The following is a 23,089-nucleotide window of genomic DNA, read 5'->3' as shown; positions in this document are numbered from 1 at the left end:
GCCTTCTTTAAAATTCAATGCATATGTAAAGAAATATACGGTAACCCGAATTTACCACACTCGCAAAATCGCACACAGCCAACCATACACCCAGTATGGTATCGCGATTCGTGATTTTGCGCTATCATACTGGGTGTATGGTCGGCTGTGTGCGATTTTGCGAGTGTGGTAAAATCGCATAACAGCAAAATCGCATAACAGCCGAGCATACACCCAGCAGCGCTGCTGATGCCTGAACGGTATGTGGAATGAAGTGGGCGGGCATCGGGAGGCCACTATGGCACGGGGCAAGCACTATGGGCAGTCTATCTGAAGTGTACCTGGCGTATAAGACGACCCCCCACTTGGAGGCATATTTTTCAGGGCCAAAAAATCGTCTTATACGCCGGCAAATACGGTACATTATGTCCTATAACAGGACCATTCTATAAGATCTTTCCATATAAACTTGTCACATCTAGATACAATGGGAAAGGTAACAGTGTTTTTGCAAAGACCTACAAGTGGCCAAACATTAGAAAGGCCTTACAGCAAATGCAAAGCAAATCAGCTGAAATGAAAATCCCCCTCTCAGCTCTTTCTCCCTTTTCTAGCGAGATGAGACACTTCTGTGCTCTAGATACAAACACCTTAATTACTAAGTCAGACACATGACGATTGTTTTATTAAAGTTCACGTTAAATTTGGAATGATGCTCTAGTATTTCTTCCAGATAAATCCTCATTCATCAAAATTCCCTGGCTGCCCACCCCCTCCACTGTACCTTCTACCTTCTCTCTCTCTGTTCCTGCCCAAGGTCATACTTGGATATGAAGCTGCATCCCCCTTGCAAGTCCCACCAGAAATCCCATCACATTAAGCATCTCATGATTTTATTGAAGATTGATAGGGGGTAGTAGAAGGTGGCCACATTGTAAATGACATGACCTATGTCTCTCTCCTGGCAATCAATGACCTCCCTTACTTCCTCTTAAAAGATCAAGATTCCTCTGCTCCTTCCCAAACCTCACAGTCCTTAATCATAACCTTGTGAAACTCTCTGGAAAGTGAGGTATGGTACCCCCCCCCCAAGTATAATGTATATTTCAAAGCCCACCCAAGCCTATCTGGATTCCTCAACTCTAGTATTCTGGGGCATAACATTTTCTGTCACTACATCTACACTGTAAGACAACTTTTGAGATGTTTTCAGCTCATAATGACAGTCCTCTGAGACTGAGTGTTAGTGACCCTGTATTCCCAGCTATGCTGGACCAGTCAGGATCTCTTACCTGGGAATTTGGTATTTTTATTTTATTATTTTTTTTCTATCATCATTTATCGCCTCTATGCCCTCTTCTACCTCCCCTCCTGGGGAATTTTAGATTTGAACTAAAGGTCTTCAGTTTTGATCCCTTTGTGGGGCTGGGCTTGAAGCACGTTCATTCTGAGCTGAGGGGCAGCCAGTCTATGGAGAGAGAAATCTGTTCCTCAGAGAAAGAAATATATTAAGAAACTTTTAGCCCTGACTGGTTTGGCTCTGTGGATGGAGCATCGGCCTGCAGAATGAAGGGTCCGGAGTTTGATTCCGGTCAGGGGCACATGCCTTGGATGCCTGGGTTGCAGGCTTGATCTCGAGTAGGGGGCGTGCAGGAGGCAGCTGATCCATGATTCTCTCTCATCATTGATGTTTCTCTCTCTCCCTCCTTCTTCCTTTCTCTCTGAAATCAATAAAAATATATTAAAAAAATAAAAGGACTTTTAGCTGGAGGTAATAGAATCCTTGACTCAAGAGGTTTCATGCTTTCCTGAGTGTGTCTGTAATGCTGTCTTTGTTGGTTATTCTTGTTTCTCTAGTCTATGCTGATGGGCCTCTGTGTTAATGCCCAGTGTATATGACAGGTGTCCAGTATAGGTGTCCTTAGAGGGCCAGTCTGGGCCTCCTATTCCACAGTTCCCTGATAAGGAAGCCCCCAGCTCTAGCTTGACCATTTCTTCTCAACTGCTGCCTCTTGTTACGAGGGTCACCTCTCCCAGCAGCAGCCTTGTTGGGTAGGGACTGGGGACAGTCCACGTTCAGGCACCTATTCCAATGTGCATATCCAGGGAGAATATATTCCCTGTCACACCAGACTACTTTCCCCTCTTGGCCTTTTCTTAGAGCCAGCTCGCTCTAGTTCTCTTCTCCTTTGTTCATATTTGTCCCTTCTTTGTCAAAGGGGGAAATTGGCAAGCACACTGCCTCAGCAGATGGCCAAGGAAAATGCAGGATGCAGGTCTCCCTTTCCTGCATGCATCTCTCTCCAGGTTTTACAAGCACCTCCCTTCTCCAGAGTCTTCCCTGGAGGGACAGCAACTTCCAACCATATCTTACTGGGAGGAAGAAATCATTTTTCACCATGAAGTCTGCACACCCCACAAAGCAAATCACCGGCTCCCTTTTCACTCCTCATTTCTACAGAGACTAGAGCAGTGGTTCTCAACCTTGGCTGCACATTAGAGTCATCTGGGAATCTTTTTAAAAATCCTGATTTCTGGGCCTCATCCTCCGGAAATTCTGTTTCTTTGTTACTCATGTTGTGGCCCCACCCCATCACAAAGAAACATACTTTCCGGAGGCTGAGGCCCAGAAATCAGGATTTTTAAAAAAATTCCCAGATGACTCTAATGTGCAGCCAAGGTTGAGAACCACTAGACTCTAGGGTGGCTGAAGTGGGAAAGAGGCTGGAAACCCTAGGGCCTAGGCCAGTGGTCGGCAAACTCATTAGTCAACAGAGCCAAGTATCAACAGTACAACGATTAAAATTTCTTTTGAGAGCCAAATTTTTTAAACTTAAACTCTACAGATAGGTACATTGTTATTAACTTAATTAGGGTACTCCTAAGGCTTAGGAAGAGCCACACTCAAGAGGCCAAAGAGCTGCATTTGGCTCGAGAGCCGCAGTTTGCCGACCACTATTTCTAGTGCCTAGGCTATTTCTACCTACTCTCTTGGGGGAATTACCTAGTTCCAATTACTGCCAATTTTCTTAAGGGTGTGGGTTAGTTAGCACTTTTTTGTTCTTACCTGTGGGTTCTAATCACTAATCATGAGACAACTGGGAAAAATCTCATGCAATATCCTGTTTGAGCAACAACAATAACAACCATCTCTAATATTTCTTGAGCAATTGCTATGAATCAGACAATGTACACTTTATGTTAACTCTTATTTAATTGAGTTAGGTCCTATATATCCCCCATTTTCAGGTGAGGAAACTGAGGCTTATAGACTATTAAGCCACACGCCTAGTCATTCAGGCAACGAATGGTGGAACTAGTATTAAAGCCCAGCTAGGCTTTCGTGCTGCAGAGCCGTAGGCTGTCAACTATACTCCCTCCCCTGTGCACACAGGGGAAGCATGCTTGCCCATTGTGTTTTCAAGGATATCTATATAAATAAAAGCCTAAGTGACCGTTACAACCAGTTGACCAGACAACCGGCCAATAGCTGTGACATGCACTGACCACCAGGGGGCAGATGCTCAATGCAGGAGCTGCCCCCTGGTGATCAGTGCACTTCCACAGCTGATCTCCCATGGCAGGCCAACCTCCTGTGGTCCCTTCCCCTGGCCCTAACTGGGACTGGGGGAGACACCCCAATTGGCCCTGATCACTGGCCAGGCCAAGGGACCCCATCCATGCATGAATTTCGTGCACTGGGCCTCTAGTTAAGTATATTCACAATGTTGGCAACTATCATCATTATTCATTTCCATAACTTTTTAAAAAACATATTTTAAAAATACTTCTTTATCTCTGGAGATAGAGGTCTCTCTTTGGAGACCTTTATTTCAGAGAGGAAGGGAGAGAGAGATGGAAATATCAGTAATGAGAGAGAATCATTGATCAGCTACCTCTTGCAAGCCAAGGTTGTGGGTTTGATCCCCAGTTAGGGAACATACAACAATCAACCAATTAATGCATAAATAAGTGAAACAACAAATCAATGTTTATTTCTCTTTCTTCTTTCCTTTCTCTCTCTAAAATCAATAAATTAAAAAAAATGTAAAAGCAAAACAAAAATATGTTAAAAAGCATACAAATGTGTATAATGAAGACATGCCAGTGCTTTATCTAACTCATTAATAGGGGACTGGCAGGATAGTAAAGCTAATTCAATGCAGAATTCAAGAGACTGAAGTGAAAGAAAGAATGTTGAAATTAGATTGTTAGATTAATACAAAACTTTTATTGTTCTACAATGCAATAAAAGCATAATCTTTGGGCATATCTTTTCTAATCTTTGGACAAAAATCATTTGCATCTCTCCTATACGAAAACCATTTGCAATTTATAAGTTAATATCTAATTTTACAGAGTTTGGGCCATTTTCTTTTGTTTTATTATGATATTTAAAGAATAAGCAGTAATATTTTTGCCTTATCTCCCAATTTTGGATAGTTTTTATTAACTTTATATTTATTGTCGTTTATTTTGTTTGTGGTTATTTTGCATTCATTTTTCTATCTTTTGCTTTTACAGATTTTGTCTTTTGGTGTTATATGTAAAAAGTTCACTATGTTTGCGTGTTTATATAAATATATATGAATATGTATTTATTCACCTTTATTCTCTGGTAATTACATGGCTTTATTTATTTTTTTCAGAACTCCAAGTTTTAATCCCATCTTATCCAAAAAAGCAGCAAGACATTCAAAACAGCATGTTTCTGAACCAAATTAATGGCAGAAGAACAGAATAATCTATTTTTAAATTCTAATCAGAAAACTTGTTTGATCACTTGAAATATATTTAGTAATAAAGACACTCAACATTCTGCTTTTACTTTTATTAGATTTATTTTACTCTGAATTTACTCCCAGGCCATGAAGTTTTGTTTCTTCAGTTTCTTCTATGCAACCTCCTCTATTGGTTTGGGGGAAGAACATGGCTTTATTTTTGAAATTTAATTTGTAAACTTTTAAGTGTTTGATTTATTAGGAATATATTCTTGTATATGGTTTGAGGTAGGGACCTAAAATTTTTTCCGAAATGGTTAGCTAATGTCCCAACATCACCCCTTCCACCACTAGTTTTAAAAATGCCATGTATCCTATGCTAAATTCTCATACTTGAGTTTGTTTCTGGACTTTTATTTCTGTTCGTCTGTCCTTTCTAGCACCAGTCCATAGTTGTAATTATTACTACTTAATTGTACTGTGCTCCTTCTTGCAGTTCTGATAGGATGGCTTTGCTAGCAACCACACCTTTGGTCAAGTCACCTCTCACAGAGGAAGGGTAAGTGGCCAGCCTTGCTTCACAAGTAGCAGCAATAATCAAATGTTGCAGTGAAACTGTGTTGCATTTAGGAAACCCCATGGAAAATCTTAGAGGAAGACACTCACCTAAGGAACATGAAAGTACATGCTGAGTGGGAGGGGGGAGGAGAAGCTCATTCATGGATTTCCTGTTACTCATGTGGTTATTCTGTTCATTTACATGGAGGTGCCAGATTGTCACTGTGTCTCCCCAGCTGCAGAAGGGGATTTTACTTTTAGAGAAGCTCTAAGGAAAAACATTAGAGAGAAGCCCTAAGGGAGGCATTTTTGTCACCCCACTGGCATTCTAAAGGGCTAGAAGAGGTCAGATGGGGGGGGGGCTCTGGATCTCATCTCACTTAGAGGTAAGATAGACATGCCAAATATGAATGTACTACTCCTTCCTGACTACTCATGATATCTGCTGATACTACTGGAATACAAAAAAGATATTCTCACTGGTGCTGGCTGTGGAACCCAATAAAGTTATCTAGTTGGAATCTTTAGGATCAATTTTCTTTCTTCAAAATGAAACTTTTGCCGTTCATGGAAATGGCACAAAATATATTCGTATTTAATAGTATTCTTAAAGGGCGAATAACCCAGTTTTGAAAAATGACTTATTAAAAAAAAAGAAAAGCCCTGACTGGTTTGGCTCAGTGGATAGAGCATCGGCCTGCGGACTGAAGGGTCCTGGGTTCCATTCTGGTCAAGGGCATTTAAAAAAAAAAGAAAAAATGAAAAATGACTTAACTATATTTCTACTCCTACTCTCTGCCAAATACATTCAGCCCCCCTGTATCCACAGGTTCTGCATCCCAGATCAAAAATATTTTTAAAAAAGTTATGTTGTCATTGCCATGTATGTACTATGTAGTTAGGCCTATGTAGTTAAGACTATTGTGGTTGAGTCTGCACTGAATATGTACAGCTTTTTAAATCATTATCCCCTAAATCCCTAAAGAATACAGTATAACAACTATTTACACAGCATTTACAATATACGAGATGTTATAAGTAATCGAGAGATGATTTAAGTATCCGGGAGGATGTACATAGGTTATATGCAAATACCACACCATTTTATATAAGGGATTTAGGTACCCGTGGGGACCTTGTAACTAATCCCTTGGATACCAAGGGATAACTGTATCAAAATATCTTCATAGTGGAAATGTTTTTTGGTCACCTTTTCTAGGGTTGTCTTTGTCTTGTTTGGAAAAGAAACTGACGCTTCCAGTGAGCTCAGATCACCTCTTCTCTTGTTTCAGCTTGCTGCTGCTGCCTTTTGCATTAGGGATGGATTCCTGTGCCATTGCCAGGAAAACATGTTAGTCATCTCCTCTGAGTTAGGGCTTATACTGCTAGCATTCAAGGGTCAAACTGTAATCATCTGTGATATATTTAGATTTTTAACTCACATTGCATTTGAACATTAACTACATGTCAACAAGAAAATAAGTGGTCCTCCTTTGATTGGGAAACAACGTATGGGCAGAATGCCACATCAACTTGTTCAAAATAACACTGTTTCTTTATCAAATTACAAATATACACACCCGGGCTCCTCCTTAATCAGGAAAGGTGAGTTATCAGAGGCCACAAGACCTTTTAAAGTCATTGTCTTTGAGTCTGAGAGCATGTAGAAAAGAGCATTGTCCTGAGACAAATGACCTGTTTCCAGCTGAAAAGAAACCAGCACAGGGTACACTGAGTCCTGATGAATTTGATAATGAAAACAAAAGATGGTAAAGAAAGCTGTGTAATCTGTAGAAACTATAGCAGGACAGCCCCCTGGGCCGGGTGGTGAGGTGCAGGGGGCGGAGGGGGGGATGGTTGATGGTGGTGGAGGAGAGCTGGGAGTCCTTCCACACTTTGGAACAGGACAAGCCAGAGTAAAACTGGGCTGAACAGGTCAGAGTCATATTTCTGCTCTCAACAGACCAGACCAACAGGCAGGACTTTGGGGTGGAGCTGGAATGCCAGCTGCTGGAGGTGGAAGAAGGCTGTGTCTGGGGCTGGTTGAAGAGAAGGTGGAGCTGATGGATACAGAGGTTGTGAGTCAGACCAGGAAAATTTTTGTTGATCAAGAGACCTAGATGAAGGGGTTAAGTTTTCATGATCATATCAGCTTCTGTGGCTTGGAGAAATCTGGGCGAAGTTCATCCAGCATTTTAAGATTATAAAGAGAAAAAGGGTGGGACTGATAATGATGTCATATCATATATATATATATCAGTGTAATCAGCCTGAATAAGGGCAAAACTTGGGGCTTCGGAGAATGAGATAACAGTGGTGCTATGTAAGCAGACAGTTTGGCAGAATGAGGAAGGACCCTAGGATTTCAGTCAACTTGGAGTTAGAAGTGAACTGTAATGGTAGTTTTTATATCAGAAGAACATATGATTAGAAAAATGCTTGAGGGGAAAAATCGGGAGTCTAAATTGTATTCTACTACTCCTTAACTATATAATTATACTTCTTATAGTTATACTTTTATTATGATTAAACAAAATGAAACAGATTTCTACAGGACTTCTCAGAGCCTTTAAAATGGTGATATTAACCTATTAATATTTCGTGGCACACTGTCCTGGGGAATATAGTTTGGGAAAGGCTGGTTTAACCTAATGTTAAAAAAGGCACAACCAAATTCAACCATCATATACAACAAAAATACTGAAAGGAAGGAATGTATTCCAGAATGTCAATAGTGAATTATTCTAGTTGAATTATTTATTTTACTCTCCCCCCCATATTTACTTTATTTTTTATTTTTTTAAAATATATTTTATTGATTTTTTATAGAGAGGAAGGGAGAGGGATAGAGAGTTAGAAACATCAATGAGAGAGAAACATTGATCAGCTGCCTCCTGCACACTTCCCACTGGGATATGCCTGCAACTAAGGTACATGCCCTTGACCAGAATCGAACCTGGGACCCTTGAATCCACAGGCCGATGCTCTATCCACTGAGCCAAACCGGTTAGGCACTCCGCACCCCATATTTACTTTAATGAGCCTCTATAAGTAATGTGAACTTAAAGAAAGCAGTGGTGTAGTATAGGAAACCCATGTTGAAGTCAAAGTTTTTAAAGCTGTATGATTTTGAACAGGTTACTCAATTTCATCAGGTCTTACTTTTCTCTATAAAATTGGAAAATAATACCTACCTCATTGGCTTGCTATGAAGATTAAATGAATTATAATGTCCAAATCACTCAGCACAATGTCTAGCACATACTGTAGGAGCTAAAGATGAGGTAGGGTATGGTAATTATCGTTGAGCAATCAGAGTTTTATAGAGTGTAATATAAGAATTTTGGTTTAACTAAGGACACTGGTCCACTGACTATCAGATTAGGGAGACCAGAATACACCATTATCTGAGCTTTTAGCTTCCTCCTGAAGCAAAGAATTGCAGAAGCTGCCCCAGAAGTATATTCTTCAGGACATTTGGCAGGGATGATTATAAATTCCCAATTTCGAACCTTTTATCTCATTGATGAACAGCCTATGCATACTGTATTTTTAAAACAAACAAATACCTTCCTGATTGCTTGGTACTAAATTTAACCATTGTATGAGAGAAAGGCATTTAATAACTTCCTTCTTCTAAAATACTCAAGATAGCCATGGCTGGTATGGCTTAGTGCAGCGGTTCTCAACCTGTGGGTCGCGACCCCTTTGGCGGTTGAACGACCCTTTCACAGGGGTCGCCTAAGACCATCCTGCATATCAGATATTTACATTACGATTCATAACAGTAGCAACATTATAGTTATGAAGTAGCAACGAAAATAATTTTATGGTTGGGTCACAACGTGAGGAACTGTATTTAAAGGGCCAGAAGGTTGAGAACCACTGGCTTAGTGGCTAAAGCGCCAGCCTGCAGACTGAAGGGTCCCAGGTTTGATACCGGTCAAGGGCACATGCCCCGGTTACCGAGCTCGATCCCCAGTAGGGGGCATGCAGGAAGCAGCTGATCAATGATTCTCTCTCATCATTGATGTTTCTATCTCTCTCTCCCTCTCCCTTCCTCTCTGAAATCAATAAAGATATATTTTAAAAAAATACTCAGGGTAGTCTGCTGAATGAAAAGAACTTGTGCTTTACTCACAGTGTGTCCAACATTATTTTGGCAATTTCATTGCTTCACAACTGTGATTCTTGGAAACTTGTCATTAAGATTCTTCAGAATTCTTAAATAACTTTTTCTGACTTCATTTATTTAAATATCCCAGAATAGCCTCTTGAGCTATAAGTTTGATGATCCAGGAAACTATTTATAGCAGGATGAGTACTCCCTGTGACCGATGTTAATGTTTTATTTTGAGAAGAACAAATCCTTAAAAAGATTGATAGGGTTGATGGTATTTTAAACTGAAACCAGTGCCAAGGTCAATAGATATGAACTTGGAACATAAAGAGAGATGGGTGTGCCTTTTTGCCAGTTTGGCTAAAGGCTGGGGAGGCCTCCCACAAGAAGGAAGGCAGAGAGACACAGTGTAAGCCAGAGGTAGTAATCTTTTAGGTGGATTAGACACTCCAGCCTAGGGCCTGGCCTCTGTTCAGTGCTTAAAAACCCAAAATAGATTAGTGGACACAGACTGTCATAATTAAGGCCAATATTGTCTTTGAGGTGATTGATATGCCCCTAGGTAGGAGAAAAATAGGAGAGGAAGGTAGGTCAAGGTTAACCTAAGTTAAAAAACATATACAAAACTCTGTGTGTTAGGGGCCCTTAAAAAACAGAATCACAAAAGTTACTGGAGACTTGAAGATTAAGCTTCCCCTTCTGAATCTCATCAAGCAATTTATCAGACATGCTTATTGCTGATCGCACGCTGGCTTCCCCTCCACACCTGAAACACTCCTTAACTCTCAGCAAGTCATGCTATCCCAGGTGCCCCTGCAAGTGAGGCCCTTAAATTAAGATTAGTTTCCACCTCGCAGGATCATGTCTGGAGAGTGGCTAATATTCTGCCAGCTTCAGAGAGAGGAGGGAAAGCAAGCCTGGCAGAGGTACCCATTACATTCCCTGCTTGCTTAGTAGCTAGCGACTGGAAGACATTCTGCAACAATGTCAAAAAAAATAAAAAATGGAAAACAAATCATGCCCTAGCCAGCCGTGGGCAAACTACGGCCTGCGGGCCGGATTCGGCCCGTTTGAAATGAATAAAACTATTGAAAAAAAAGACCGTACCCTTTTATGTAATGATGTTTACTTTGGATTTATATTAGTTCACACAAACACTCCATCCAGGCTTTTGTTCCGGCCCTCCGGTCCAGTTTAAGAACCCATTGTGGCCCTCCAGTCAAAAAGTTTGCCCACCCCTGCTAGCTGGTTTGGTTCAGTGGATAGAGTCGCCCTGCAGTCAGACTGAAGGGTCTGGGATTTGATTCTGTCAAGGGCTAGATCCCCAGTAGGGGGTGTGGAGGAGGCAGCCAATCAATGATTTTCATCATTGGAGATTTTATCTCTCCCTCTCCCTTCCTCTCTGAAATCAATAAAAATTACTTTAAAAGACTATTCATTACCTTATGTAATCCCACCACTTTACAGGCTGGTCTGAATGGACCCAGGTACTTTATCATCGATGTCCCTTGCATCCAGCTCAGGACTGGTGCTTGGAGTATGTTGGTAATAAAAGTCCTGTAGGTCCCTCGGCCTGATTTAAGGACAGGAGTGCAGTAGAGAACGGTGCGACAATGCGTAATACAAACAAAACAAAAAACCAAGGCGGTGGGATCGAGAGCGGAGAGGGCGCTGTCTTTGACTTTGACATAGCTCGGCTTATTTGGAGCCATGTTCCAACAGCTGCCCTCCCCACTACGGGCCAACCTACCCCTAGGGGAGTAGGAGAGCCTTCGGAACTGGAGCGCAGGAGGTCCCACCACCGGAAGTTTCTTTGGATATAAAGAAAACGGCGGAAGTAGACTAAAGATACCTCCTCAGTACTCCGCCTCCAGCCCGCTCTCCTTTCTTTTGGAGGAGAGGTGCTCCCCAGTTCTTTGCCTCGGTGGAAAGCCGCTGCGGCGGATTCTGTGCGCAGCTTCAGTTGGCTAGCTCCGCCTCCCGATTTTTTTTTTTTTTTTTTACCTTCCCAGATTCTCCACGCCTGGACCTGACGTACGCTTGTGCGTGACTAGGGGCGGGAACTCTAAAGGAAGAGCTGGAGTCGAGATCTCGCGAGAACATTTTTTTCCTCCGCAGTTCTCGCTCTGCACCTTCACTCTCGTCGCAACGAGATCTTTCGAGATCTTCTCCGCCCCCGCTACCCGGCGCCCTCTCTGCGGCCGCTGAGCCGGAGCCGGCCTGAGCAGCACGCTTCGCAGCGGCTCGGTTTCCGAGGACCTAGACGCTCGTGTGGGCAACCCTACGTCCCTCACTAGCTCCGGTCCCCTGGCCTACGCGGCCCACTTTCCGCGCGCCAGCCCCGCCGGGGTCCGTGTCCTGTTTCGCCGGCCGGACCCGGGCTCGAGCCCGAGCTGTAGCCAGCGCCATGTCGGTGGTGGGCATAGACCTGGGCTTCCAGAGCTGCTACGTTGCTGTGGCACGCGCCGGTGGCATCGAGACCATAGCTAATGAGTACAGCGACCGCTGCACGCCGTAAGTGTGGGCCAGGCCACGGCCGCGTGCACTGGGGGATGGGGAGGTAGTATTTGCTTTGGTCTGCGACCCTCTCGGCGGAGGAACACGGGCCGGGGAGTCATCTCCATTCCGGGCCAAGAGACGGGTGGATACTGGACCCCCGCTGGGCGCCAGGTCACTAGTGGCCGCGACCTGCTGTGTGGTTCTGCGCCAGGGGCGAGGCCTTTTCCCTGTAGCCCGCCGGCTGAGCGAAGCCGTGAGCGGGTACTCGGCTCAGCGGAGGGCACAGGTAGGAGCCGGAGGTCAGGAAGGCCTGGGATGTAGGGTGGTCCGAGATCCTCTCTCAGCGAGCAGGGACCAGGCCCAGGGCGTACCGACTTTCATTGAGCCTAACACAGAATTCGTAGCTTTGCACACAGCCGGCACTTAATAAAAGTTGAACGGGTTCTCTCGTCTGCCCGCGGCAAGACGTTGGAGCGGCCGGAGTCCCACGTGAGTGGGGGCGGGGCGGCGCCCGGAAGCGAGGGAGCCGGAGAACCCGAGGCTCACGCTGAGGGACCAAAGATCTCAAGCTTGGGGTGGTTACGGTCATAAATGAGGAAAGGATTTAATAAAATCGATGCCTTCTTGATATCTTTGCATTCACTTTTTTTCCACATCGTTTCAGAATATTAAACTATAGTGGGTCATTTACTGCTGTTCGGCATGCATCCACTTTCACAGTAATCCATTCCAATCAGTTCATGAATGACCCAGGTGCTCATTTTGACATCTAGAATCATGTTATGGGACCAGTATAAACACAGGCCTAAAAAATCAGGACTCACCCAGGACTTTCCTTGGTTAGAGTAAGAATCTACTTTTTGAGTACATAGAGGTACCTTTCAATCCATTGTCTTCCTCTTGGACAAAATCTTCTAAGCTTCATTCCGAGCCACACCGGCCAGGGCAGCCTTCCTTTTCTTTAAATCTAAGTCATCCCGTTGCTCTTAGATCTAAACGACATGTAAAGACATTCACTTCAGGGAGGAATGAATTTCTTGCAAACATAAGGTTTGAGATGTTACTCTGCCGACACCCAGAAACTATGTATACGTTCAGCTCTTACTCTCTGAAAGGGTGGTTATTAATTTGATTTCTTCAAATTCCTACTGTGGCTCAGTTGGTGGTGCATCGTCCCATGCACCAGAGTCACCAATTTGATTCTCGGTCAGGGCGCGGGCTCCAGCGGGCTCCCTCGTGTGGGAGGCTGTGGATTGATGTTTCTCACATTGATGTTTATCTCTCCCTCTTCCTCTAAAATCTATAAAAACACTTAAAAGAATAAAGAAAAGGAAGGTTAATTTGTTAATTAAAGCTTCAGACTTCTTACACCACTTCTCATGTCTAATTGCTGTGGTTATGAAAGGAGTCTCTTAAAAAGCATTTTTTCCCTCAATCTGTTGAGATCTTGCTTCTGGTTGTCCTCTGATTGGCTCAAATAAAATTTAAAAAAATATTTTTTGTTGATTTTTAGAGAGGAAGGGAGAGGGAGAGAAGAAATATCCATGGGCTGCCTCCTGCAGGTCCCTCACTGGGGATGGGGCTAGCAACCAGGCATGTACCCTGACTGGGAATCCAACCGGCCATCTTTTAGTGCAGGGGAGGACACCCAACCACACCTGCAGAGGCTCAAATCAATTTTTATAAAAATGCAGGTTTTAACCCTGCAGGAGCAGTCTTGGAAGCACCGTCATCACACTTCCATTCCAGGCACCAAAATATTCCCATTTAAACACATTTAAGGAAAGTAACGCTGATCTATTAACAATGATCTGCAGTCAAGACAGTCTTGTTAAAGCTCAATATCCAGCAGCTAACACATTATCTAGCACTTAGATTCATTTTGTAAATCATTTGTGAATTCGAAAACAGGTGTATTTCAAAAGTGTATTCTTTAAAAATGATTTCATATCCAGGCGGTGTGGCCCAGTGGTTGAGCGTAATGTATCAGGAAGTCACCAGTTGTCAGGCACACCCCTGGGTTTTGGGCTCTGTCTGCTATAGAGGATGTGAAGGAGGCAGCCAATTGATGTTTCTCTCTCATTGATGTTTGTGTCTCTGCCTTAACCTTCCTCTCTCTGAAATCAAAAATATTAAAGTAGTTTTTTTAAATCACTTAAGAACTAAAATATAACCTTGCATACAAATTTGGTAGAAGTAATCTACAGGAACTTTGCCATTGGTTTCCTAAACAAACATTTTTTTCTTGACTTAAGACACTTGTTTGCTGTAACAATAGAAACACTATAAAGTGTTACAATTGTTTCCTTCAATTATTTGCTCTCTATCCTTGCATACCTTTTTCTACATTCTACTAATATAGTGTGTGTGTGTGTAAACAAAAGGGATCATATTTTGTAACTGATTTCTTTAACTTATACACAGTGGGGCAAATGTAGGTTTATAGTTGGTATAGAAAATAATACAGTAATTAATAAATAGTAATACAAGAATAAACTTTAGCATGTGCACAACTGTAAACCTGCGTTTCCTCACAGTATTTTAGACATCTTTCAGAATCAAATATGAGTTAATTTAAATATGTAATTCTGTATTATGGCTATGACATGTTTTCCTCAAACAGATTATTTCTAAAATTTTGCTATTACAAGTAGTTTTTCAACAAGCAGTTTTTAAAAAAATGTGTTTTTTTAAAAAAATTGATTTCAGAGAGAGGAAGAGAGAGGGAGATAGAAACATCAACTATGAGAGAGAATCTTCATTTATGATGCCTCCTGCACACCACCTACTGGGTATCGAGCCTGAAACCTGGGCATGAGCCCTGATCAGGAATCTAACCAGGACTTGATTCATGGGTCTACCGCTGATCATACCACCTGGGCATCCAGTTATCTTTTTTTCCCATTCCTCATCTGAGGATGTTATTTTTCTTTAAATCCTTACCTGAGGATATGTTTTTATTTTTATTTATTTATTTTAAAAATATTTTTTAGTGATATTTTTTACAGAGAGGAAGGGAGAGAGATAGAGTTAGAAACACCGATGAGAGAGGAACATTGATCAGCTGCCTCCTGCACACCTCCTACTGGGGATGTGCCCGAAACCATGATACATGCCCTTGACTGGAATTAAACCTGGGACCTTTCAGTCCGAAGGCCGATGCTCTATTCACTGAGCCAAATGGGTTAGGGCAGGATTTTTTTTATTGGTTTTCGAGAGGGAGAGAAACAATGATTGGCTGCCTCCCGTATGCAGTTCAACCTAGGATGGAACCTACAACCTGGACATGTGTCCTGACTAGAAATTGAACCCGCAATCTTTTGATGTATGGGACACCCAGCCAGGGCTCAACAAGTCGTTTTTTATATTTATGTTTACATGTTAATACTTATATTTTTGTTGGGTAGATTTCCAGATGTGAAATTGCTCGGATAAAGGATATATATGCTTAGAGTTTTAGTTCATATTGCCATAATACTTTACAAAAACTTAGGTTAATTTATACCAGGAACATGAGTGATTTCTCAGTCTTAATGGGGTTGTGAAGATTAAGGAGTTAAACTAAAGTGTTTATTTAGAATAATGCCTGACATATAGTTAATACCACCTAAGTATTTGCTAATGTTGCCATTATGACCTTTTTATATTTTCATTAATCCTCTTTATTAAGTCATGTTGGTACAGTAAAATGAAATCTATAGAAGTTTGCCTTTTAGGATTCATCAAATTTGTGGCTGAAAAATGTTTTCATTTTATTTTTCCATCACCATTTATCCCCTCTGTCTTCATCCACCCACAATCACCACACTGTTGTCCATGTCCATGAGTTCTCTTTCCTTTTTGCTCACTTCCCCACCCCCAAAATCCCCCAAATACGTGTCTTTTAATGTGCAAATGTTACTGACTCAGGAATTTGCTGTGCTTTAGGAACTATGTCTCTCAGAAAATGAGTTACTTGTTCTGTTTGATATCAACTTTTTTGGGTACTTGATAGTTTGGGACTAAGTAACCAGAGGATACTCTGATTAATATAATAACCATTTCCAAATCATTTTGCCACCATCTCTTATTTGATAATCTAAATACTATTGGTTCTCTGAAAAGCTCATTTTCTTAGTTTTAAGAAAGTAGAGCAACAGCCATCCTAACACTCTGAGAGTACTCACACAAACATGAAACTACCTTTTAAGGATAGCAGCTGTTCTTAATATCCTAATCAGAATGTGTATAAATATTTGGTCAGTAGTATTTCTTACCCAGGAAAGGGAGATCAGTGCCATTCTCTGTCTTAAGATTATTATTTTTAGGACTAGAGTCATAGAAATAAAGATAAGAACAGTGTTGAACTTGATTTGAATTAATTTCCAACAATGCCAACCTGTAATTTGGAATGGAGGAAAAGTAGTGTCAAACAGCAAGTGTCTGAGTACTTCACATTTTTAGCAGCATTAACTTGGCTTTGTGTGTAGTGTAGGGGAAGTGTAAGATAGCAGTTCTGTTGTTTACAGCTATAATCGTTTTAGTTGGAAATATGAATGACATAAAAGCACAGTGGAAGTTTATTTATGTACAGATTTAAAATACTGAATTTAGAGGAGACATTACATCAGTGGGGGATGGAGTGATGAGGAAAGGCAGGCATGGGATTTGAGCAAATAGGATTAGAATACATATAGGAAAGGATTGGGAGAGTCCCAAGAAAAGTGTAGAAATAGGAATAAATTTAATGGTTTGATTCAAAGTACTCAAGTTTGCATGTATGAGATTTGGAGTCCAGGAGTCCTAATGATTTTGGAATCCTTGAATCGGTTCTTCATTATAAAATGGGGACAGAGATAGGTTTTTTTTCTTTTTTTCTCTCAGAGTATTTGGTAGAACTAAGTGTAGAATGCTTAGCACACTGCCTGGTATATGAAGGCTCATAATGAAAGCTGTGGAACAAGGGAGTTTGTTCCATGACAGAATAATTCAACCACTGAAGACTTTTCAGAAGATCTGTTGAAGAGAAACAAATTGAATTTTTTAATCTAGTCTCTTTTAGGACTTATATTTACAGGCATACCTCAATATATAAGGGGTTTGATTCCAGACCATGGCAATAGAGCGAATATTGCGATGAAGCCAGCCATAGTCTTTTTGCTGGTGGAGAGTCTTGCCTTCAATTTGTATAAAACACACCTGAAAAGAGCAATAAAACAAAGTGCTATGTAAACGAGTTATGCCTGTATTAGAAGTATTCACCTAAATGCTAATGGTAGCCCTCTAGGATTGGAGGGAGATTTTTTTGTGGAATTACAGGTAACTTACTTTCTTTGTACTTTTTTTTAATTTTCTACTGTGAGCTTGCACTGGAAAGAACTGAACTAGGTTCTAATGCTGGCAGTAATTAATATTCAACTTAATCTTTTTGGGCTTCACATTTACAAATTAGGTTTCTTTAAGCTTTTAGTTTGAAAAAACCCTTCAATTTGTGCTGTTGGACATATTGGTCATTAAATTGTTTTTTTTTAATTGAAGTATTTTTTATTTCTCATGGATAAATGATTTTAAAGATGACTGGATTTTAGTGGACAGTTTGAGAAGGTGAAGCAGAATTTTCATAGAATACTGGTAGGTATATTTTTGTATGAAACTCAGATCAGGGCTTCACTGGAGCTATAATAATAGCTAATCTTTTAATATCTATCTATCTATATCTGTCTATAAAATAGATAAATATGCTAATTAACTGGGACAACGTAATGGGTGGACCGGACAGGAGGAGGAGGTTGTACACGCAGTGTGTGTGGGGGGGTGGGGTGCAGGGGCGGCAGGGGCCTCCTTGCTCCTGGGCTGGGGGATAGCCTGATCAGCCCCGGCCGAGGCTGCTTCAAGGGCCTGAGAGGGAGGCAGGCTGGACCGGTGACTCGAGGGTGGCGGCGCCGTGTGATTTTGAATCGATCGCTGGGCTCCTAATTTATTATATGCCAGACTCTTAATATAAGCCCTTTATAAGTGGATCAACAAAATTTAATCTATAGCAACCATATGAGGGAGGTGCTATAATTTCCCCATTTTAGAGATGAGAAATTGAATGTCAGAGAGGTTAAGCAACAGAGAGGTCACACAGAAAGGCAGAGAAGGGATTTGGGTAGACTGAGACTGTTTATTTCTAGACCCTTAGCTCTTTTTACTGCATATGTGTTCAGTCAAGTTGATTTCTTCTTTTTTTTCCCCCTAAGGATTTCTTTTTTTGGTGCAATGGATGGCTTATTGTTAAGGAGCATTTTTAGAATGTAAGAATTAAGTAGTGATACTATATTGATTTTCTATGATATGGTAAAAGTGTGGACGTTTCCTATACTTTACAGGAGTTATATACTTTGTTTGAGGTGTTACTGCTGTATTATGTAGTGAAGCTTGATGTTCTATTAGTAACATTTGTTTGCTTTGTAAGAAGTTGGGAACTATCTGTAGTGTGTGTATGCATAGACCAAAAAAAAAAAAAAGATGAATAATTTGAACTGATACAAACTTTCATTTAGCTTTTCAAGATGTATGAAACACTTCTTACTGTTAAAAAGGCAGATGTAGATTTTAAAAGTAAGTGAAAATGTTAACTGACTTTAAGGAAAATTACTTAGAGCAGCTTTGTGCTATAGAATATTCTGTGATGTCGGAAATAGTTTATATCTGCATTGCCCAAAGTCCAACAAGTTTTAATAAGTAGGAATGATTAATTTTTACCTGAGGGGAGTTGGAAGGCTTCACAGATGGAGTGGGTGATATTTCTGGAGAATGACTGATTTAGAAGGGACCAGAGCATTTCAGGTGACGAAAGTGGCATGAGCAAAGCAGGAAAATTGGAAGACTGATTAAATTGGGTTGGGTGTTACTATGTGCATGGAGGTGCAGTTGGAAGATGGGATAGGGTTAGGATGGTGAGAGACCTAAAGAATCTGGGCTTTATTTCTTGGTTATTGGTTTTCTTGGTAAGGTAATTAGAAGCTCTTGCTTCTAGAGTTATCTAGATAGAATAGGAAATTAACCTTTCAACAAGATATACAGGAAAGTTGGGAACGTAAATGTTTTTTATTCTTGGAGCTAATAATTGTTTTGAGATGGAGGTTTGAAAAGAAGGCTGCAGAAAACAATGAAAAATAATTAACATTGCCTTTTAGTTATGTTGAGATTGAGGTATTGGTGGTATACACTTTAGGAAATTAGATCTGGTAGTTTTAGAAAGATGTAGTTTTACCAATCGATAGGCTTAGGAGAGGAGAGAGTGAATGGAGTGGTAAGATTTGGTTAATTTCCTGAAGGGCACTTATAGGCTGTTGATAGCAGAGCTATTTAAGTGGTGCTCAGAAAACTTTAAAAATTATAGTGATTGGTAGCCCTGCCATGGTGGCTCAGTGGTTGAGCATCGACCTATTAACCAGGAGATTGAGGTTCAAATACCCATCAGGGCACATGCCTTGGTTTCTGCCTCGACCCCCAATCTCTCCCCCTTTCCCTTCCTCTCTGAAACAAATAAAACATATATAGTTTTGTTTTTTTGGTAAAGAATTAAGAATTTATTAGGTCATCTGGAAAACCAGATTGGCTGAGCCCCAAAATGGCGTCAGCCAGTCCTATCTAATAAAAGACAAAAAGGGTAATTAACCATACCTACGCTACGCTTCCCATTGGCTAATCAGGGAGATATGCAAAATAACTGCCAACAAAGATGGCAGCCGGCAGCCACACAGCTGAAGCGAACATGAATGAGGCTTGCTTGCTCCAGTGATGGAGGAAGCCAAGGTTCCCTGCCTGCCGCAGCCTGGCTCTGAGCCCGAAAGCAACAATGTTTCAATTATAGAAGCTAAACAAACGCCAGATACCTGCTTTCAGCTGGCCAGGGCCTCAGAGCTGGGAGCGCCAGTGATGGCAACAATGTTTCAATTATAGAAGGTAAATAAACCCCAGAATAAAAAGAAAAAAAGAAAAAAGGAGAGACTGGGAGCTTCAGTCACTGGCCAGCCTGTAAACCGCCCTCAACCCCTCACCCAGACTGGCCCGGCACCCCAGTGGGGACCGACACCCTTAAGGGGATGTGACCAGTTGCAAACAGCCAGCAGCCCCTCACCCAGGCTGGCCAGGCACCCAAGCGGGAACCCCACCCTGATCCGGGACACCCTTCAGGGCACACCAGCCGGCCCACCCATGCACGCTGGGCTGCCAGAGGGATGTCTGATTGCCATCTTAGGCCCAGTCCCCCGGGGGAGCAAGTCTAAGCCTGCAGGTGGTCATCCCCTGAGGGGTCCCAGACTGCGAGAGGGCACAGGCCTGGCTGAGGCACACCCCCCCCCCCAACAAGTGCACAAATTTTTGTGCACTGGGCCTCTAGTAAAAATATATTTAAAAATATTTTTAGTGATTGGTATATTTGCAGGAAGGCTGAGCTTCATGAGGGGCTATGCCCAGCATGTTCTAGCCCCACAGAGTGTAGGATTCAGAGGAAATCTGATGATACCAAGCTAAACCATAACTGCTCTGGGAGATTAGCTCACAGGGTTCTTACTTACCCCATTGGTTGAAAAGGGCCACAGAGGTCCAGAGAGGCCCAGCATTCTACCCCTGTGCATAGGGCTAGTAAATTTAAGTACAATTCTACTTAATTTATTTAGTAAGGTCATTTAAATATTCAGATTTGGACCAATGCAGCATGACTCCAGAGACCTATTTCTTACTCTGCTAAATTGAAAGAAGTAGGTTTCCAGGGAGGATAGAGAAAGCCAAAACTAGAATGTAAAGTATGGAGAAATGATCTTACTCCATTGCTTTCATGGATTACATGGCCCTGGATAAATTTACTTAATGACTTTTTGATCTCAGTTTCCTATAAAATGCGAATAAGATAGGGTGTTGATGGGGATTAAGTGAGATACTACATATGAACAATTTATGCATTCATGATAATTAAAGCAGAAGAAAGTGGGCTTTACTACCTTAAGGGGAAATGGACTCTTGGAAGAGCTTTGTCTTTTGGGATTTTTTTTAGGTGATGGTAGTAAATTTGATTTTATAGCTTAAGAGAAAGCAGCTACTGTAAAGGGAGGTGACAGATATATGAAAATTAAGGGAATACAGGGTAACATAGGGATTAATTAGAATAAAAAACAAAGAGTGATGCATAGAGGTCATGATAGCAAAAGCTTCAACTCCAATATAGCTGACTTTAAGCTTAAGCATAGTATTTTAAAGTAGTTTACCTTTAAGCAGGCTTCAGTTTCGCTTTCTAAATTAAGCAGCAAATAGGTCAAACCAATAGGCAGTATATGAATAGGTGATTTGTTTTTTTTTATTGCTTAAAGTATTACAGAGGGTATTACATATGTGTCCATTTTTTCCCCCTGCCCTAGATAGCCCCCTAGCCTCCCCTATCCCCCAGTTTTTTTTGTTTTTTTTTTGAATAGGTGATTTGGAAGAATGTGTTCAGAAGTGGGAATGAAGTTCTTTGTCAGAAGTTGAGTCCTCAGAAGCTAGTTCTAGAAAAATTACTTTTTATTTATATACTAAAGGACAAGAGTTTTCATAATTTATAGGCTGTTCTCTTTTTGTAGTTATAAGTTGTTTTAAAAAACAAAGAACATTTAATTGATGAATTGATATGAGGGTACATTATTTTATGTTGGGATTTGAACATCGCACTTCAAGAATGAGCGAAGAGTGGAGACTGGCTAGTCCAACTCTCTAGTATTTTAGACAGATTGTCATCACATAAAACTGCAACATGTAAATGAGAGGACTCCAATTATTTTAAGAGGCAGCCTATTCTGTGGACAGTTTTACTGAACACTATAAAGGTTAAAGTCATAGACTTACTGTGTGCTGATAAAATAAACGGTTTTTTAGTGAAGACAGAAATCTTGCCTGGTACGGTTGTGGATGTACTGTAATGTTACATTAATTTAGAATGTAATATACTAAAATGTTTGTTTTATCTTCTAGGGCTTGCATTTCTTTTGGTCCTAAGAATCGGTCAATTGGAGCAGCAGCTAAAAGCCAGGTAGGTAGAGTTTCGTTTTTTCCTAAAATGAGTTATTTTTCTGGTGTATCCCTCCCTCCGTTTAGCAACTATTCGTGTGCTCATTATGTGTCTAGCACTGGTAGGCAGTGCATGCATGTGAGATAGACTTATCCCTATTTGCATGCACTTGAGTGAACAGCATGAACAGTATAATCTGTTTAATGCAAACTGCTAGGATGTATTTTGCCCAGAACTTGTTTTAAACAAGGCTTGCTTATTCCTTGATATTTAAAATGCTCTTTAAAGTTGTCTCCTTGGGCCTTTCTTACTAATATTGAGGGTCATTGATGTTTCTAGAATAGATCTTGTTAATCAAGGTTTTCAAGGAAGGAAAGCATACTTGTAGAAACACATTAACTTACCATTACTTTATTTTGTAAACTAGGAATCTGACATATTTGGTGGTTTCAGAGCAGCAGAGTCCCAAGAGTTCTGTTATCCTGAGTGTCTGAGGTTGCTGTGACATTAAGGAGTTGCATATTTAATCTTTTTATGGTTCAATTTGGAGCAAAATATAGAATGAATACATGTCTCTCTTTCTGGACCCAGAAGGGCCTAAAATTCATAAGCCTAAGAAAATGGTGGTTGGCCAGTTGATTATTAATTAAACCGGGTGTTTTATAATCTTATTTTTAAAAAGTTCAAGATGTTTTAGGAGGCAGTAGATAGCAAGTATACAGCTGTATTGAATGTCTTTTCTTCTAAAATTTCAGTGAATTCTTCCTGTTTTTAAAATTTTCTTTCATTATTGAGAATAGTTAGTATATTAAATTGGCTGCCTAGTTCTTGGTTGACATAGTTAATTGTGGCATTGAATTTCTACTTGGCAGCTTGCTGAAGCTGGGCCTGATTTGGGAGGCATTGTGCTGGGGTCCAACCCCAGCAGGTCCAGGGGTTCCCAAAGGTGTAGACGGAGTCGGCAAAGAAGGAATTACACAGAGATAGCATTCAGTTGATCAGCAGCCTAGCCAGGATCCCTAGCCAAGTTCTGGTCAGGATCTCCAGCGAAGTTCTGGTTAGGATCTCCAGCCAGGTTCTGTGTCCATGTTCTCTCGCTAGGTTCTCCAGCCAGGTTCTCCAGGTTCTCCAGCCAGGTTCGGTTGCCAGATTCTGTAGCCAGGTTCTTCAGCCAGGTTCTGTCTGGGTTCTCCAGCCAGGGTC

General features: G+C 41.2%; 1 protein-coding gene across 1 annotated transcript in view; it reads left to right on the top strand.

Moving 5' to 3' along the window:
- Window positions 1–11,492: 11,492 nt before the first annotated feature.
- The window catches only part of HSPA4 (heat shock protein family A (Hsp70) member 4), a 43,308-nt gene continuing 31,711 nt past the window's right edge, over window positions 11,493–23,089 (top strand). Inside the window, exons 1-2 of the mRNA XM_006759138.2 lie at window positions 11,493–11,892; window positions 21,850–21,907. Coding sequence (XP_006759201.1) covers window positions 11,786–11,892; window positions 21,850–21,907 — 165 coding nt within the window. The 5' untranslated portion in view covers window positions 11,493–11,785. The remainder of the gene's footprint in view (window positions 11,893–21,849; window positions 21,908–23,089) is intronic.

Source organism: Myotis davidii, unplaced genomic scaffold (assembly GCF_000327345.1).
Source record: "Myotis davidii unplaced genomic scaffold, ASM32734v1 scaffold456, whole genome shotgun sequence".
In the NCBI taxonomy this organism is placed as follows: Eukaryota; Metazoa; Chordata; class Mammalia; order Chiroptera; family Vespertilionidae; genus Myotis; species Myotis davidii.
This window is presented reverse-complemented; position numbering and strand designations above follow the sequence as displayed.